General features: G+C 43.2%; 1 protein-coding gene across 3 annotated transcripts in view; it reads left to right on the forward strand.

The window, feature by feature from the left end:
- Nucleotides 1-17,456, forward strand: part of THRB (thyroid hormone receptor beta) — a 422,642-nt gene extending 405,186 nt beyond the window's left edge. For 2 of the 3 annotated variants that reach the window (XM_023732259.1, XM_023732258.1), the window contains exons 5-7: nucleotides 5,188-5,334; nucleotides 11,999-12,257; nucleotides 17,188-17,429. In XM_023732259.1, the coding sequence (XP_023588027.1) occupies nucleotides 5,188-5,334; nucleotides 11,999-12,257; nucleotides 17,188-17,429 (648 nt within the window). Of the gene's footprint in view, nucleotides 1-5,187; nucleotides 5,335-11,998; nucleotides 12,258-17,187 lie in introns of all 3 variants that reach the window. The other variant, XM_004377378.2, reaches the window with a different exon arrangement.
- The last annotated feature ends 1,424 nt before the right edge of the window (nucleotides 17,457-18,880 follow it).

The following is an 18,880-nucleotide window of genomic DNA, read 5'->3' on the forward strand; positions in this document are numbered from 1 at the left end:
TGGATTGGAACTGCCGGCCTTTTGGTTAGCAGCCGAGCTCTTAACCACTATGCCACCAGGGCTCCAAGAACTAACCACAGGGATCTCTTTCCAGCCTCTGGACTTTGTATTGGCTTTGCCCTCTGCCGTTAAATGCTCTTCCTCTGGCTCTAAGGAAAGGTTGTTTCCTTGACATTCTTCAAGTTTAAGCTTACATGTCACTTCTCAAAGGAGCCTTGGCTGGCCATCCCATCTCCTCACCTCCATGTACTCTCATGTCACCTCCAGACTTACCACAAACTGAAATTTTTTGATTCTTCTGTGAAGGTATTCTTATTTATTGTCTGCCTTTCCTTACTACAATGCAAGTTCTCTGAGGATACACAGATCATTGCTGTAACCTCACCATCTAGAAGTAGGCCTAGCCCATAGTAGTTGCTCAATAAATGTTGGTTGAATAAGGGTATAAACATGCATAAAAATACATGTATTCACTCACTCAACCAACATGAGTTCTGTTTTCCACCAGCTTAGCCCAATTTCTTGTACACAGTAGCCAAATTTACTTAAGGCTTACTCGTCCCCTCTCAAGAAGTTCATATCTTAGATGTGTACCCACATAACTGCAATAAAACGTGATCGTAATAATTGCCAGATGAGTGACACACACAGGCTACCGTGAGTATGCAGATGAGGTAGACATCATTTCAAACGTAGGTCATCTGGGAAGACTTCAAGGAGAAGATAGAATTTGAGTTGGGTCTTGAAGAATAGGTGGGATTTGGAATGGGAAGAGATGAGAGGTGGAAGTGGGGGCTTTAGGGAGAGGAAAAGAGAAGGCAGCAGTGAAATGGTAAAAAGTGCAGGGCAAGCTGCGGGGGAGACGTGAGGAGATCATCTGGGCTGGCTCAGGCCACCCATTTAGGGCAGACAAGAGCAGGGAGAAAGGAAGTCAGAATCAGTCAGAAGTCCCACCATGAGCAAGTGAAGGCCACAGAGGCAAAAAGCAGACTTTCCCAAGGCCTACACTTGTGAATCTACAAGCCAGAGACCTATGTCGGTATCTAAGCTTGATTCTGTTTGCATAAATACATATGTGTGTATATGAGCAAACGTGTACCATGCAGTGGATTACAAAGCTATCAGCTGTAATGAGGTACTTAATAGATTTAACTGATATCAAACATTTGTACTCTTTTTAATTTTTAACATCTTCCAAATATTTTTTGAAATGTTATGTTGTCCTTATCAGAAAGTCACAAATAAGGTTACATTGCTCAACCTTAATTTCTTATATCTGATGTTAACTCAGATCACTATATATACATACATATACATATATATGGAAACCCTGGTGGTGGTGTGGTAAAGAGCTACAGCTGCTAACCAAGAGGTCAGCAGTTCAAATCTGCCAGACACTCTCGGAAACCCTATGGGGCAATTCTACTCCATCCTTTAGGTTCACTATGAGTCAGAAGCCACTTGACAACAATGGGTTTGGTTTTTTTTTTTTTTTTTGGTTTATATATGTATATATATATACATAAAATCTGTGTTTTCTAGCATCTAGGATCCATTATGTAACAAATACTAATGAAATAGAAGAACCAAAAAACCAAACCCATTGCTGTCGAGTCGATTCTGACTCATAGCGACCCTATAGGGCAGAGTAGAGCTGCCCAGAGAGTTTGTGAGGAGCGCCTGGTGGATTTGAACTACCCGCCTTTTGGTTAGCAGCTGTAGCTCTTAACCACTATGCCAACAGGATTTCCAGGATATAGAACAGAGGACTTTTACTTCTAGCAATTGTATTTGCTGTTAAATATCCAGAGGCTTAAAAGTAAATATTTTTTCTACCCTGATATTTATTTTTCAAACGAAAAGCTTGTGAAGTTGTTACATTTGGGGGTTTAAATTTAATTTAAATAGCCCTATTTCCTTGGATAATTTGCCTCCTTTTTTCAGATATTTTAGAGATGTCACAGGTGGTGATTCAAATATCCCACACACCCCCGGAGTTAATGAACGTCAGTCCACTTTACGGCTCTCTTAACGTCAGTATTAACCTCTTTACATTTCATGAGACACTGAATCCCGTGTAAATACAATCAAATTAGATCTGTTAGTATTCAATGAGGAGATGTTTGGGTTCAGCTGGGCCAAAGGCAGGTTAATTAAAATAGTTTTATTTCTAAAAAAAAAAACTTACTCTACGTACATGTGTATATATAATACCCTGTTGTTGTTGCTAGTTGCCAGCGAGTCAGCCCCAACTCATGGCAACCCCATGTGCAAGAGAATAAAACCTTGCCCGCCCTTTCGCCATCTTCATGATCACTGGCATGCTCAAGTCCATTGCTGCAGCCACTATGTATTCTGAGTGCCTTCCAACCAGGGAACTTATCTTCCAACACTATATCAGACCATGTTCTGTTGTGATCCATAGGATTTTTATTGGCTAATTTTCGGAAGCACATTGCCAGGCCTTTCTTCCTAGTCTGTCTGAGTGTGGAAGCTCTGCTGACACGTGTCCACCATGGGTGACCCTGCCGGCATTTGAAATGCCAGTACCATATCTTCCAGCATCACAGCAACATGCAAGCCACCACAGTACGACAAACTGACAGACAAGTGGTGGATGGAACACCCTACCCTTTTAAACATGCGCTCATATTCCGTTTATCAGTTTATCCTCAAAGCAGAGCTGGAAAGTGGACAAGGCAGGTGAGATGAGCCTCATCTTCGGGGGTGAGAAGCAATTATAAAGAGCCAACAGGGAGTTCTGAAGGCCACACAGTAGATGCAGTTCCTATCAGGGGGCAAAAAAATAAAAAAAAATTTTAAAAAACCCATTGCCATAGCGGTCGATTCCAACTCATGACAACCCCATGTGTTACAGAGTAGAACTTCTCCACAGGGTTTTCTTGTCTGTACTGTTTATGGAAGCAGATCACCAGGCCTTTCTTCTGTGGAACTGCTGGGTGGGTTTGAACCACCATCCTTTAGGTTAGCAGCCAATTGCAAAGCACTTGCACCACTGGGGCTCATTCAATCAGGGAGCAGCAGTACCCAAAGGAACTGATGTACCTTTTCGCCTTAGTTCAATCTGTGAAGGAGAGAGAAAGAGTGGGAGATAGAGATCGTTATTAATTGTTATTACTATTAACTGATTATTCCATCAATTCCATCTGCATCTGGAAAGCCAGCAGAACAGTGGCCTTCCATGGACTTGCCTTGCCAGCTGTTGGCCCAAACATTATCATTGATTTTGAAAACACACCAGAAACCAAGTGTCCTTCCCATCCCCTCACTGCTACCAAAACAAACAATAAAAATAAAGTAAAACAAAATAAAAAATAAACAGAAAAACCTGCTGGATAATCCAAAAAAGGTAAACGCTGCCAGAATCAGTTACGTAATATGTTTAAAAATCCTCCCCTGAGGCTATAACCCCAACTCTTGCCATGTCCTTGGGATCCCGGGCTGCCCCTGTGGACCCTGGCAAGCTGACAAGAGAGTAAACGAATCATCTTTTGCTTTTCCTCCTGCTAAAAATTAGACACAGAGATTAATGGGGGAAATGTGGGAAGAAACAAGGTGACTGAGTTGCTCTGAGCTGGATTTGGCTACTGCTGGGCCAGTGGTTCTCCAGGTGTGTGATCCAGGACCCGCAGCATCAGTAGCACCTGGCAACTTGTCGGAAATGCACATGTTTAGGCTCCACCCAGACCTCCGGAATCAGAAACTCTCGAGGGGGGAGGAATCAGATGACTCTGATGCACAACCACATTTAGACCAAGGACCCTTGGTGGCACAGTGGTTAAGAGCTCAGCTGCTAACCAAAAGGTTGGCAGTTCCAATCCACCAGCCGCTCCTTGGAAACCCTATGGGGCAGTTCTACTCTGTCCTATAGGGTCACTATGAGTCAGAATCGACTCTACAGCAAGTGAAGAATTCAGCCTTGCTTGCCCTACTCAGTGTCAGTTCTGCCCCCCACCAGCTTGCCCATCCCTCCTGCCCACCCACGCCACCCGTCATCCCCTATAGTTCTAAGCAAAGATGACAGCCATCCAGCTGGGCCCAAGTGATTGTGATGCCTTGATCATATTCACAACTTCCTGGAAGACAGGTGGGGAGGCAGGCAAGGGGAGTATTACTAAAACCAAAACTCTTTGCAGGCGAGTTGATTCTGACTCATAGTGACCCTATAGGACAGAGTAGAACTGCCCCACAGGGTTTCCAAGGCTGTCATCTTTACAGAAGCAGACTGCCACATCTTTCTCCCTCGGAACGGCTGGTGGGTTAGAACCGCCAATCTTTCAGTTACCAGCCCAGGGCTTACCCACTGTGATACCAGGGCTCCTAAAAGGAGGTTAGAAGGAGTAGAAATCCTGTTCCCTGCTGTCAAAAAGTTTACAGGTGTTGTAAAGGTATCTATCACACAACTTTTGCCAATTCAACTTTTCGCGGGGGGTGAAACTTGTTGACGGCAGTCGCACTGATCAGCTGTGCAGCCCCACCCTTGATAGCGTGATTTTTCCAGAGCCATGGACTGAGGCTTGTTTCTCCACGGGCGGCGACCCCCCACTCCGCATCACTCCCGCCCCTGGTATCCATTAGTAAACACTGGCATCTCTTAAAATAAAAGAAAGAAAAGTTGACAGGGTGTAGAAGTCTTGAAGTGGGGGTCAGAAGCTCCTGTGTTCCAGGAAAATTGCTGTGTGGTGGGAAGAGCATGTGTGTGGAGTCAGGGGAACTTAGATTCCAGTCCTGGCCCCCTGACCTCAGGTGATTGTCCTCCACCTTCCTGAGCCCGTGTTTGCTCAGCTGTAAATCAGTACCGTGTGAGGACTACCTGAGATCATGCACACAAAGCGAGGCACTGGCTCACTTGAAGGCCACAAGTAAATGGAGGTTATCATCACAGTGACAGGAAAGGGCAGTGGAGAGGAACGTTCCTGACAGGAAGCACTAGTGACAACAGGAGATACACTGAGAGAGGCCACATCATGGAGGTCCCTGAATGCTAGGCCAAAGGGCTAGATGGCTCCGGTAGACATCAGTCACAGATCTGAGCTGCTCAAACTTTGATGTGCCTGCAGATCACCTAGGGGTCTTGTTAAAATGCTAATTCTGCCACATAAGAACTATAATAAATAAAGATCCCGTCAAGTCTTTGTTTAAATCTTTCCTTTTTCTCCTCCTTAGCCCGAAGATATTGGACAAGCACCAATAGTAAATGCCCCAGAAGGTGGAAAGGTTGACTTGGAAGCCTTCAGCCATTTTACAAAAATCATCACACCAGCAATTACCAGAGTGGTGGATTTTGCCAAAAAGTTGCCTATGTTTTGTGAGGTGAGGAAATTCTTTTTCCTTCTGTGCTATTTTTCATTATAACTCCACCAGTTTCCAGGAATATTGAGTATTATGTACAATTTAATATTAATTAGTAAGGATTTAGTCATATGAAAGCAATGTCAGTACAAAATTAAAATACACTCTATTTAATTTTTATTTTCCCATCTTCTGTCTTCAGTCATCATTCATTAGCTGGTCCATGTGAGTTCGATAGAGATCCTATCCATCCACCTAACTCCAGGCATAGGGAAATAATGATATAAATAACTTCCATTGATTCAGCACCTACTGTGCACTAGTTACCAGGCTCAATGCTGCCCGCATTAAATCCAGTTCTTATAACCCCATTTTACAGATAGGGAAAATTAAGATCAAAGAGATTCGGTTAAATTTTCCAAATATGGCGCCATGGTTTGAACCATGGTCTTTCCACTACAAAACACTGCTTCCTTTACCCTGGTACGATGGCCATGTGGTCATTTTTAATCCTCAAGAATAAGTTAAATGGCATCCACAGAGTAAGGTTCTTCTTAATATCTCCTTAAATCTTTTTTCTTAGAAGCTCAGCCTTTCTTGTCCCATCTTCAGAGAAACCTTCATCCACCAGAGTTTGCACACTTTCCCTTTGGGGCACTTCATCTCTAACTTTGGCAGCCCTACTGTGTGGTAGCTGAGGACATGGGCTATGCAGTCAGTTACATGGACAAGAATCCTAGCTCTGTGACTTAGTAGCTTAGACAGTGATTTAATGTCTTCAAACCTCAGTTATCTCATCTTTAAAATGGGAATCATAATAGTACCTGCCTGTAAGGCTGTTGGGAGAATTAAAATGGGATAATATGTGTAAAGTGCTTGGCACAGTGCCTGGGTCAGAATAAGTATTCCATAAATTTTAGCTGATAATACTGCTATTATTTCATCTATTATCATTCTGCCCCAGCCTTCCTTTTTTGAATCAAGCGGGGCTGATTAAGTTTTCTGGAGAATGCTTCCCTTTGGTAAACCTCATGAGGTACCAGCCTATTGCTCTTCACACCTCCAAGGGGACCCAGAAAGATACCAAATGGAGAGGGCCGCGTACTGCTGAGAGCCTCTTGCGCAAGCTACGGAGTGATAAGTGATGCTAGTCTCACCTAGAACGACACTGAGTTTCCTCACCTGGAATGACTCCCTGCCTTTGCTTCCTAGCTCATTTGTGTCTTTGAGTTTGCAATAAAGGGAGCCCAGCTGGAATCAGAGAGACCTCAGACACTGATGGGAACACTTCCCATTGCCTATGTCTGAGCCTCCACAAACACCAGGAGGACAATGCAGTAGGCTTCAGGATGCTGGGAGACAGCGTCTTCCTCCCTCTTACCCTAAGCTTCACTGTGTACCTGATACAACCAGAAAGCACTTTTGTCAACTATATGGGTGTGTGTGTACATACACATACACACATATACACACACAAACCTATAGGTATACGTTGGGAGATTTAAATGGGATAATATATGTAAAGTGCTTGGCACAGTGCCTGGGTCATAATAAATATTATTATGATCATAATATGAACTATATTAGTATAGTGTTTACCATAATATACTTTCTGTTTATGAAACTACATTTCTTTTACTTATTGAAGAGTAAGCACATATCATGAAAGTGCATCTCAGTGAATTTTCACAAACTGAACCCACCCACATAATCAACATTGAGATAAAGAAACAAAACATGACCAGCACCCCACTGTAACTAACTTATCACCCTCAACTGTAGAAGATATCATTTGAGTATTCTTTTACTAGATGATTTTTAATGACCTCATAATAATCCAAAGAATCTACCACCACCACCAGTTAGCATAGGTCATTTCAACACGTGATGACCCCGTGTGTCAGAGGAGAACTGTGCTCCACAGGGTTTTCCATATAGCTGGTTTTTTTGTGTGTTTGCTTTTTAATTGTACTTTAGATGAAAGTTTACAGAGCAAACTGGTCTCTCATTAAACAAGGAATGCACCTATTGTTTTGTGACCTTAGTTGCCAACCCCACAACATGTTAACACTCTCCCCTTCTCGACCTTGGGTTCCCCAGTACCAGCTTTCCTGTCCCCTCCTGCCTTCTCATCCTTGCCCCTGAGCTGGTGTACCCATTTAGTCTCATTTTGCTTTATGGGCCTGTCTAATCTTTGGCTGAAGGGTGAACCTCAGGAGTGACTTCATTACTGAGCTAAAAGAGTGTCCAGGGGCCATACTCTAGGGGTTTCTCCTGTCTCTGGCAAACCAGTACATCTAGTCTTCTTTTTTTTCTTTGATGAGTTAGAATTTTGTTCTGAACTTTTCTCCAGCTCTGTCCGGGACCCTCTATCATTATTCCTGTCAGAGCAGCCGGTGGTGGTAGCCGGACACCATCTAGTTGTGCTGGACTCAGTCTGGTGGAGGCTGTGGTAGTGGTGGTCCGTTAGTCCTTTGGACTAATATTTCCCTTGTGTCTTTGTTTTTCTTCATTCTTCCTTGCTCCAGATGGGGTGAGACCACTGGAATATCTTAGATGGCCACTCACAAGCTTTTAAGACCCCAGACACTACTCACCAAAGTAGAATGTAAAATATTTTCTTTATAAACTGTGTTATGCCAGTTGAGCTAGACTTTCCCCGAATAGTTGGGTTTTTAGAAGTAGATCACCTGGGCTTTCTTCAGAGCTGTCAGCTTTTCAGATAGCAACCAAGCATGTTAACCATTTGTACCATCCAGGGACTCCATTCCAAAGAATAAAAACCAAAGCAAAACCAGTTGCTGCCGAGTTGAATCTGACTCATGGAGTCTCTCAATGGTGCAGACAGTTAACATGCTTGGCTGCTAACCAAAATATTGGAGGTTCAAGTCCACTCAGAGGCACCTCAGAAGAACGCTTTGGCAATCTACTTCTGAAAAATCAGCCACTGAAAACCCTATGGATGTAACCAATGCCACTGAACAATTTGTGTGGAAATTGTTAAATGGGAACCTAATCTGCTGTGTAAACTTTCATTGAAAACACAATAAATATTATTTTAAAAAACAGAAGAAAACCCTATGGAGCACAGTTCTACTCTGACACACAAGGGGTTGCCATTCCAAAGACTAGATCAACCATAATTTAGGTTATTTGCTTTTATTGGATCTTTAGTTCATTTCCAATTTTTTACTAATATAAATGTGCTGCAATGAATATTCTGGTGGCTATGCCCTGCTCCCATTACTGACTATTCCTAAAGGTAAATACTAGAAGTGGAATTGAAAGATCACAGTATATGTACCTTTCACGACTTTCTATATGTGTGGCCAAATTGCCCACAAGAAAGGTTGTCCACTCTCACCAGTTGTGACCGAGAGTGTTCCCTTCCTCTCACTCTTGCCAACTGTGGACGTCACCTTTCTTTTTTTGTTTGGTTGGTTGGCTTTGTTTTCCCGGACTGTTCTTAGTCCCCTTTTTCTGGGCTGTGTCCCTCAGCCCAAGTCCTTGGTGTCTGAGGAGGGATTCTATTGAGTTAGCTACCCTTACAGTTTGAGCCAGCCTACCACTCGTGCATTCCCCCTTTGAATGCCCACCAAAAATGTTTACTTTTTTAAATGTAAAACTCAGGTAAACCAACCACTAGAGAGATAACAGTTTTTAAAAAAAGGAAAAGAAACCATCTCCAGTAACGTACACACCATGCTCTTAACATGTCTCTGGTGAGGGTGAGGGTGAGGGATCAGCATGGAACTTTCCAAGTCCATGTGTGACGGACAAGCTTATCTCTTCACGTTTTCCTCAGAAATTTAAGCCTGCTTCATTTTCATGATTCGGTCTTTCTTTCAACCTTGATATTTTGTAGTCTCTACATTGCTGTGGAAAATATTGTTTTGTTTCCAGCAAGTTTGGGGCCATTTTTACAGCACAAATGCATGTGCTTCCGCCATCTGTCGGCTCCAGGGGACCTTTATTAACCTTTTACACTTTCTTGGGAACTCAAAAGAGGGAAATGAACTGTGTAAGCGAGCTCCTGAGCTACCTGTGAAAATGAGTTGGAGATCACAGCTGGTCTTGGAGCCAGGGGCTTCTGCCAGAGCCAGTTTGATGCCTCTGCTGTTCAAACTGTGCTCCTGGTGATGGTTCTGCTAAGACCCGTATCAACCCACCCAGCAAGGTTTGTGTGACACCTGGGGCTTGGCAAGGCTCTAAACACATTGCTGGTGGAACTGCCAGTAACACACAGAACCACTCACAGGTGCTCGCCTGTCTAACAGCAGCTCTCTGAGACCCCAGTGCAGGTATCCCAGAGGGCAGGGCACCTTCGCCTTTGCTAGTCAAACTGAGCGATGCTTTCTTAAGAAGACAGGAAAGAGTCTGTGGAGTATCCCTGCCTCTTGTACCCTTGTCTGAGCAGTCTCACAGTGAAAGCATTTCAGCAGGTGACTGAGGGAGATTATTTGCCCACATGTTGAAACAACTCTCACTAGGGATTTGCATCTCTTGAAGAAAAAGAGCACATGGCATAGTTTTTAAACCATTAGTGATACCTTTGCAAATACGTACTCGGCTTTTGTTTACATTTGATCTAATTATCAAAAGTTAATAGGTTTTTTTTTAAAAAACGGTCTACTTTATCTATAGTCAGACTAGTCTACGAAAGTGGGGCCTGCCCAAGTGACAGATACTTTGTGACAGGTAAAACAATACATGGTTGAATCTGATGAGATCCATGCCAGTGGTTCTCAAGAGAGGGGATTGGGTAACCAGCAGCATCACCTGGAAACTTGTGAGAAATGCAGAGTCTCCGGCCCCACCCCAGACTCACCGAATGGGAAACTCAGGGGGTGGAGCCCAGAGATCAGTGTTCAACAAGCCCTCAGGTGGTTCTGGTAAAGATGAACTCGGAGAACTACTGTCCTTGGTATTAAAGCCATCCTCTGCCTACTTTCTTCAGCCAATTCTCCAATACCTGTAGTGGACCTACCCGAGTTTGAGTTTTCTATTTCCTACTGTGCTCTTGGGCCAGGAACCCAGGGAAGTAATTGAGGAGTACCAATTAGAATCTAAACAAAAGCAAATCACAGAGTTTTGTTTTGTTTTGTTTTAATGGTGGGAAGGAGAGAAATTATACATGTGGATTCCAGAACCAAATATGAATGACTTTTATTCTGTAGAAAAAGCTAAGTAACTGGGAATTAAATGGTAAGGTGGCTAGGCTGAGTTAGTGAAATGTATGAGATTAAGGGCTTGGCTGCTAACCAAAATGTCGGCAGTTCAAATCCACCAGCTGCTAAAGGTCACTATGAGTTACAGTCAACTCAACGGCAATGGGTTTGGTTTGATTACATATCCATTGTTTATGGAAGTTAGTCATACCTCAAGTACTTCAAGAGTCTGTTCTTATAGTCTCTTGACATTATATTTTAACAGACCTAGCTTCAAATCCCAGCCTCACCCACAAAACATTCCTGTGACCCCTAACATGTTATTTAATCTCTCGGTGCCTGGGTTTCCACATCTGTAAATAAAATTGGAATTAGAATATTTATCTCCTTGTATTGCTATGAAGATTAAATAAGGTGCATTTATCAAAAACACCCATTAACTAATGGTCTTTGAAATTATTTTGATAATAACATTTAATTAAACATTCTTCCCCTCCAAAAAATAAAATTCAGGGTTTTTATTACTTCGCTTAGCAAGTCCTTTTTTATATTGTATTATTATTAATGTCATCGCATTACCACATTATCGGCAAATTCTAATTAACACAGTGACCAAATGAGATTAAACCTAATTATCTACTGTTTAGTATTTTTCACACCAATATTGCTGTCTTCTAGCTCCAAGTCAACAACTGACTCTACTGTTTAGCTGGCAACTGTGCTTCTCTTTGCTTTTTGTTTTTTTGATACAAAATGGCTGACATTTAAATGAACTCAACCCACTGCCTTTGAGTTGATTCTGGCTCATAGTGACCCCATAGGGTTTCCAAGGCTGTAAATCTCTGTGGAAGCCAACTGGCACATCATTCTCCCACGGAGCCGCTGCTGGTTTCGAACAACCGACCTTTCGGTTAGTAGTCGATGGCTTTAACAATTGCATCACCAGGGCTCCTTATTTGATATCTACACACAGTGGTTAAACGTTCGGCTGCTAACCAAAAGTTGGAAGTTCGAATCCACCAGCTGTTCCTTGGAAATCCTATGGGGCAGTTCTACTTTGTCCTATAGGGTCCCTATGAGTTGGAATCTACTCAAGGGCAATGGGTTTGGTTTGAGGGTCTTTGGTATAGCAGGCATGGTGCCATGTGTCAGAGAAGACAGAGCTGAGTTTAACACAAACCCTACTTTCAAGAAGTTATCTGTCAGTCGGAGGTTATAATACAAAGCCCAAACTAAGGGGTTATAACACAGTTTTACGCATGACTGCAATACCAGTTGGAGATATACACCTCTCATGAAAGAAACGCAAACACCGTAAAAGAAATGCAAACTACTGAGATTAAAACTGATGAAGATTACAACCGACTTGGAGTACTTACAGTAGTTGCTGAGAGGCAAAGAATCCAGGACTAATGTTGATCACAGAATGTTGTTTCTGTTGGTTTTAAGATACTGCATGTTGTTCCTGACTGATGCTTGTCCACTTGTTCTTTGCTGATGTGGCTGGTTCTTTTCAGCTGCCATGTGAAGACCAGATAATCCTCCTCAAAGGCTGCTGCATGGAGATCATGTCCCTTCGCGCTGCTGTGCGCTATGACCCAGAAAGCGAGACTTTAACCCTGAATGGGGAAATGGCAGTGACGCGGGGCCAGCTGAAAAACGGGGGTCTTGGGGTGGTATCGGACGCCATCTTTGACCTGGGCATGTCCCTTTCTTCTTTCAACCTGGACGACACTGAAGTAGCTCTTCTTCAGGCAGTTTTGCTGATGTCTTCAGGTAAGTATGCACAGACTTATGAAGAGCTTTTGCTTGTCTAGGACTAATACAGATCACTTGATGAGTTTTCAGTCTCCCTGTAGCTTCAGAATTGTATCTTGCTCTTCTTCAAGGAACAATCAGGGGTTTGCCGATGAACTGGGAACTGAAGGAGGATGTGAGGTGTCACATGCGTTTTGCAGTCTCCTGGGGTAGTGGGATGGAGCCAAGAAGGCCATCTGAAAGATTCCACGAAATGTCCCACCTTCAGTGGATACTATTCAGCCTGTCTTGTGTTAGCTGGCCAAGCCTGCCTCCTCCTAGTTTTATATGTACAGGATATGGATGTGAGTTAGTCTACTGGAAACCATGAGTGAGATGTAGAATCGGCTGCAACTCAAGTGTCAGTTATCCATTGCTGTGTAACGCATCACCTCAAAACTCACTGCTTGAAACATCCAAGATGGCTGAGGCCGGGGCTGAAATACCAAACACAGCTCAGGCCTCTCTCCACGTGGCCTCTCCTCTATGGAATAGTTGGACTTTACATAGCTGCTAGATTCCAAGAGGGAACATTCCAAGCACATGAAAGCAGAAGGTCCAGCCTTCAGTCACACAGCATCACTTCTAGCACATTCTGTGAGCCCAAACATGATTCAGTAGTCCACCTCTAGATGGAAGGAATGGAAAAGAACTTGTGGCCTTCTTTCATCTGCCATAGCTCATTAGCCAGCCCTGTAATTCCCATCAGTAAAGGGTAGATAATAATAACACTGATACTTCTTTCTTCAGGGATCATGTCATAATAAATAAGAAATGCAAAATGCACCGGTCTTTAAGGAAAGCTAGTCTTTAAGCAGAAGGTGGTTCAGAGTCATCTTGGGCATTTTCAGAGCACCCTACATTTAGTTCTGCCTCAGCACTTGTTGCTTTATAACTCTCAGCTTACTTGCCTGTCCCTCCCTCTCAACTATTTCTTTTTTGAAAACAGTGATGTATCTAATTATACACCTAGCACCTAGACCAGTGTTTAGGAGAATTCAGGAAATGGTTGAATATCCAGGCAAAATCTGAGTCATAAGTAAAATGAGAATTCTTTGTAGAGTTGATATTCTCCTAGTTAACTTAGTACAATTATGCTTAAAGAATGAAAACTTGTAGCTTATCTAAGGACTACCTGTGTGACCTTGGGTGAGCCCCCAGCTTCTCTGGGCTTTAGTTTCTTTTAAAATAAACAAATTGAACTAAATAAGTGGAAGTATACTCCTGGAGGGGAGTCCTTTGGGTGGTGCAAATAGTTAAGTGCTCAGCGGCTGACCGAAAGGGTGGAGGTTCAAGTCCATCCAAAGGCAACCTGGAAAAAAGGCCTGGTGATCTACTTCCGAAAAATCAGCCATTGAAAACCCTATGGAACACGGTTCTACTCTGACACACATGGGGTAACCATGACCCGGAATCAATGGAACAGCAACTGATTTTTGTTCTTGTGTTTTGTTTTTGGTTTATACTCCTGGAGGGATGCAAGGTGATTTTTTGGTGAAATTTTGGTGGTAGAATTTTTAAATAAAGTTAAGTCACCTAGTGAGAAAGATATTTCTTTTACAGTTCTCTTTCTGATTATGGCCCCTAAATAAGGCAAGGAAAGAGATTCAGTTTGTTGTTAGTCTGTCTTTAACACCTGTCTAACTCTTACTAACCTCTCTTCCTAACAGAGAGAGTGGATCACAGGCATAGTCTTTAGTAAGAACCTTGAGCTAAAATTTAATAAAGTTTCTTGCTGTGTACCTATTTTTGTAGTTATCTTCATTTATGACAAATGGTTTTTTATTTATTGAGTGATATAAAGTTTCCTCTGTAGTAAATGAATTTAAACAGATTATTAAGCAAGTAATCGAAGTAAGGTAGATGAAGAGAGTATATGAAGATGGTAAGAATTATAATACCAAGCACTGTCAAACGCTTAACTGAATAATTCTTTTCAATTCTCTGATTTTATGGGGGCTGTCACTGCCTGACAGCCCCGTGATATACCTTAATCACTTTTTAAAATCTTCTTTACCCTAGTGACCCAGGCACTTGTCATTAATATTGCCGGGACCAGGAAACTATTATAAAGCACTTTACATCTGGCAAATAATACCTACATATCAGTGCTCCCAGGCTCTAATTCAGGGGCGGATCAACCTGTAAGCAAGGTACGCACGGGCTTGCTTGTGTTTACTTACTAATCTGTAGTGCACATGGGTTTGGAAAAAACAGAAAACGGGTGCACAAAAACGGGTGAAATTGTGCACAACGGATTAGTAAGTAAGCCTGTGCGTACCTTGCTTATTCAGTAATCGGTCCCTGCTCTAATTCAGCCTCAGAACTGTCTTCTAAGCCACATGGTTGGTTTGTAACACTTCGGTTACACAATATGTAGACCTTTACTTCAAGGTCTTTTCCAGAAGCTAAAACCAAAAAATCAAGCCAGTTGCGGTCAAGTTGGTTCCAACTCACGGCAACTCCAAGAGAACGGTGCTCCATAAGGCTTTCAATGGCTGTGATCTTCAGGAAGTTGCCAGGCCTTTCTTCTGAGGTGCCTATGGGTGGACTCGAACCACCAACCTTTCAGTAAATCCCTGGGTCCTACAGCAATAAACAGAGAGCTAAACTGGAAATGATCCAAAAGACATTTCTTTGAGATTTTTTGTCTTAAGGAGCTAAAGACAGTCTTTGGCCTTTAAAATATTTCTCTCCTCATAAACATGTGTAGTCGAATTTCAGCATCACCAAAATGTGAGTTCATTTTCTGTATATCGTTTATATGGCCACCTTATCTTTGTCTTTCATCAAAGTGCAGTTTTAAGGCCACAAACCCCAGTTAATTTTTCCCTTTGAAGGAATACATCCAGAGAAATACTACGTTGGTTTTTTATTTAGATCAAAAATTACAGAATCCTGTGGAGAATTCTTCTTGCACACTCAAAGGAAGAGAGAAGAAAGGGGACAGGAAGAGAGAAGGAGTGAGCAGATCCACTGCATGTTCAGCTATGAAGGACATCACAAAATTAAAATGTACAAATCGCAACTTGAGCTGATAGGGAATTCCAAAAGCCTGTGTATTTTGTTTAGACTCAGAAGGTGGGATTGAGACATGAGCCCTTATCCTTGCTGTCAGATTGTTGCTATCGTTCATGCCATGGAGCCAGCCTCAACTCATGGCGACCCCACGTACAACAGAGTAAAACGTCACCCTGTCCTGTGCTGTCCCCGCAGGCGTGGGTACGCTCCAGTCCGCTGTTGAAGCCACTGTGTATTTTCAGTGCTTTCCAACCTAGGGGACTAATCTTCCAGCACTGTCTCAGACATTGTTCTATTGTGATCTATAGGGTTTTCATTGGCTGATTTTTGGAAGTAGATTTCCAGGCCTTTCTTCCTAGTCTTAGTCTGGAAGTTCTGCTGAAACCTGTCTGCCATGGGTGACTTGGCTGATATTTGAAATACCGATGGTATAGCTTCCAGCATCATAGCAACGCAAGCCACCACAGGACAATAAACTGACAGACAGGTGGTGGTCCTTTCAGATTAAGGAAACGCTATTTAGATTTCTAGATAGCTGGACTCTTGAAGTGTGCATTCATTTGATTACAGCTACAGACAATACACCAGGGGAGAACTGGACAGGGTGCTGTTTGGGGTTCATGGGGCTATATGAGGAATCCATCCAGGTTTATAAATTACTTTTGTAACCCAAGTGTTTGCAGCCTGGATGTTCCCCAATTGTCAGCCTTCTTGTGTGTGTGTGTTTTTTTTTTTTTTAACGTTTTAAACTGATTTTAGTTGCCTTCCACGTATTGTGGGAAGACCAGTGGTCCTCCCAAGACTTGGGAAGACTCCCGGGGCCGTGGTCCCTTCTCACTCCTGATCCCCATTATGGTTATTCTATTCTTTGCCGTGATGACCCTAGTGTGGCTCTCCTCCCCTTTTCTTTTAATTTCCCACAGTAGCACCAACACCCAAGGACCTGTTGTTGTTGTTAGGTGCCACTGAGTTGATTCTGACGCATAGCAACTCCACGTGACAGAGTAGAACTGTCCCATAGTGCGTCCCAGGCGATAAGCTTTACGGAAGCAGATTGCCAGACATTTCTCCCACGGAGCCACTGGGTGGGTTCAAACAGCCAACCTTTCGGTTAGCAGCCGAGCACTTAACCATTGCTCCGCCAAGGCTCCTTTAAGTATCTATAGCAGGTAGCAAGTTGACTAAAGGTATGAGGAAAGAGAAAGGAAGGTGTGGTACATCACAGCCTGGCAAACAAAACTGGATATTGCGTGTCTTTATCTTCAAGGGGATTTCTGACTGTCTGCCATTTCTCCTTTGGCTCCAGGCCTTCTTCGATGTTCCTAATCTCTTCTCACTTCTCCACCTTCTCTTCATGGCCATGCTTGTCCTCCACTGTCTCCCAGGCAGCCAATGCAAGCACAAATCTTTCCCCTCATTCTGAGAGCGTTTCAGCTCTCTACGTTAGACGTCTCCTGCTTCACCCAGAAGCAAAGAGGGGATTGGTCTAAACTAAAGATACATACCTGAACAAAGTACTGATTCCCTTCATGTAAGTTATACCATTACCCTGGTGTCTTGGTCTCTGATGCCCCAGGGATCACAGGTTGCATCCACACTCATTCCTGAGAGTTGAAAAGTCCCCAGATGTGCTTCTCACCCCTGAACCAAACGAGTCGCCATCAAGTTGATTCCGACTCATGGTGACTCCATGGGTCTCAGAGTGGAACTGTACTCCACAGAGTTTTCAGTAGCTGATTTTTTTCTTTCTAGGCAGTTCTAGGTGGACTCGAACTTCCAGCCTTTCAGTTAGCAACTGAGCGTGTGAAGTGCCCCTCCTTGGATTGGACAAGGCAAGGCTTCGCCTTTCCACTTCTGAATTAACATCCATCTTCTTTCTTCCTCTCAGATCGCCCAGGGCTCGCCTGTGTTGAAAGAATAGAAAAATACCAAGATAGTTTCCTGCTGGCCTTCGAACACTATATCAATTACCGAAAACACCATGTGACACACTTTTGGCCAAAACTCCTGATGAAGGTGACGGACCTGCGGATGATCGGCGCCTGCCACGCCAGCCGCTTCCTGCACATGAAGGTGGAGTGCCCCACGGAGCTCTTCCCCCCTCTGTTCTTGGAAGTGTTCGAGGACTAGACGGACTGGGTTCATTCCCATAATTCCTACAGCACTGCTGGGTGTCGTCTCATTCCATTGCCTAGCTCTTTGTTTGTTTCTTTCTTTGTTTCTTTGTGGTGGGGGGATTATTTTGGGGAGAAAGGGAGACAGTTCTTGGCATAGACATGGATGACATTGCCCCTTGAATGCGGGTACTTGTAACTATTGCGTTTTGTTCTCCAGTCCTTCGATGTGAATGCTTTGAAGGCTTTACAGTTGTGGGGGTGGGGTGGGGAACCATCATTAATTCACCAGCATCAAGCCATCACCAGCTCCCATCTGTCCCTGATCAGAAACTCAGCAAGCAAAATGGCGCCACAGAAGTCTGCTGCTGTCGTCAGTTGCTGTCGAGTCGATTGGGACTCATGGCGACTCCATGTGTGCAGAGTAGAACTGCTCTATAGGGTTTTTAAGACTGTGACCTTTTCGGAAGCAGATCACCAGACCTGTCTTTTGAGGTGCCTTCGGGTGGGTTCCAACCGCCAACCTTTCGGCTAATAGTCGAGTGCTTAACCATTTGCGTCACCCAGGGCAGAAGACTAAAGAAGCCTTAAAACCAAGATACTATTGTAGTCTTGATCCAATCCTGATTTTTGCAGGGCTCAAGCTAGCAGAACACAGACCACCTCTGATTAGATAATGGCTTTCAGCTTTGTAGAGAAAGGTCGGAACACATTTGCAACTATTCAAGAGCTTAATGTTTTCGGAGGCCTTCCTTCTCTCCTAGAAGCATAACTTAAAATGCACAGGAATATTTGTGCCCTGTAAAATTAGCCATCCTTTTCAATATAATTTTTATAACCTTATGATTTAACTCACACGATACAAGGGAATGACTCAAAGATGACCTATTGAGGCCAATAAGGGAAAAGAAAAAACTTTTTCAGTGAGCCCCAAGAAATTAGAAATGTTCACCAACGTCGGGAACTCAACAGTGTCCCAAAATTCACATAGCATTACCTCACAGTAGGAAAGCTTCTTTACAGATTAGGCTCAGAGAAAATTTCCACACAAATCAAACTTATTTACAGGATGTTGTCACTTTTCAATGGCATCTGATCTGACATCTTCCAAGCTCCAGAAGTTATTTACCCTGATTGCATCTTTGCTGAGCTGACAACAGATTTCCCTATGGATCAAATCTTCTAATCAAGGAGACATAACAAGCTGAAATTTGAGTCTCATTCTGGAAGAATTTTGAGGAAAGATTAGCGCGATTACATTTTTGAGTCGAAGGAAACTGCCGTGTTCTGAGTGTTCCTTCATGTACTGATGGTTTGTGACTGCTTCCTGCCAGTCTTAGATCCTCAAGCTCTTTGCTTGACTCACACATGTTTCCTGTCCTCATCTTCCCTCTGAGTCCAAGGCATTAAATAGCATGACTATCACTAAACAAAGACAGAAGATACTGGTCCTGCCACTGACCCTCT

The sequence above is a fragment of the Trichechus manatus genome, unplaced genomic scaffold, assembly GCF_000243295.1.
Source record: "Trichechus manatus latirostris isolate Lorelei unplaced genomic scaffold, TriManLat1.0 scaffold00049, whole genome shotgun sequence".
NCBI lineage: Eukaryota > Metazoa > Chordata > Mammalia > Sirenia > Trichechidae > Trichechus > Trichechus manatus.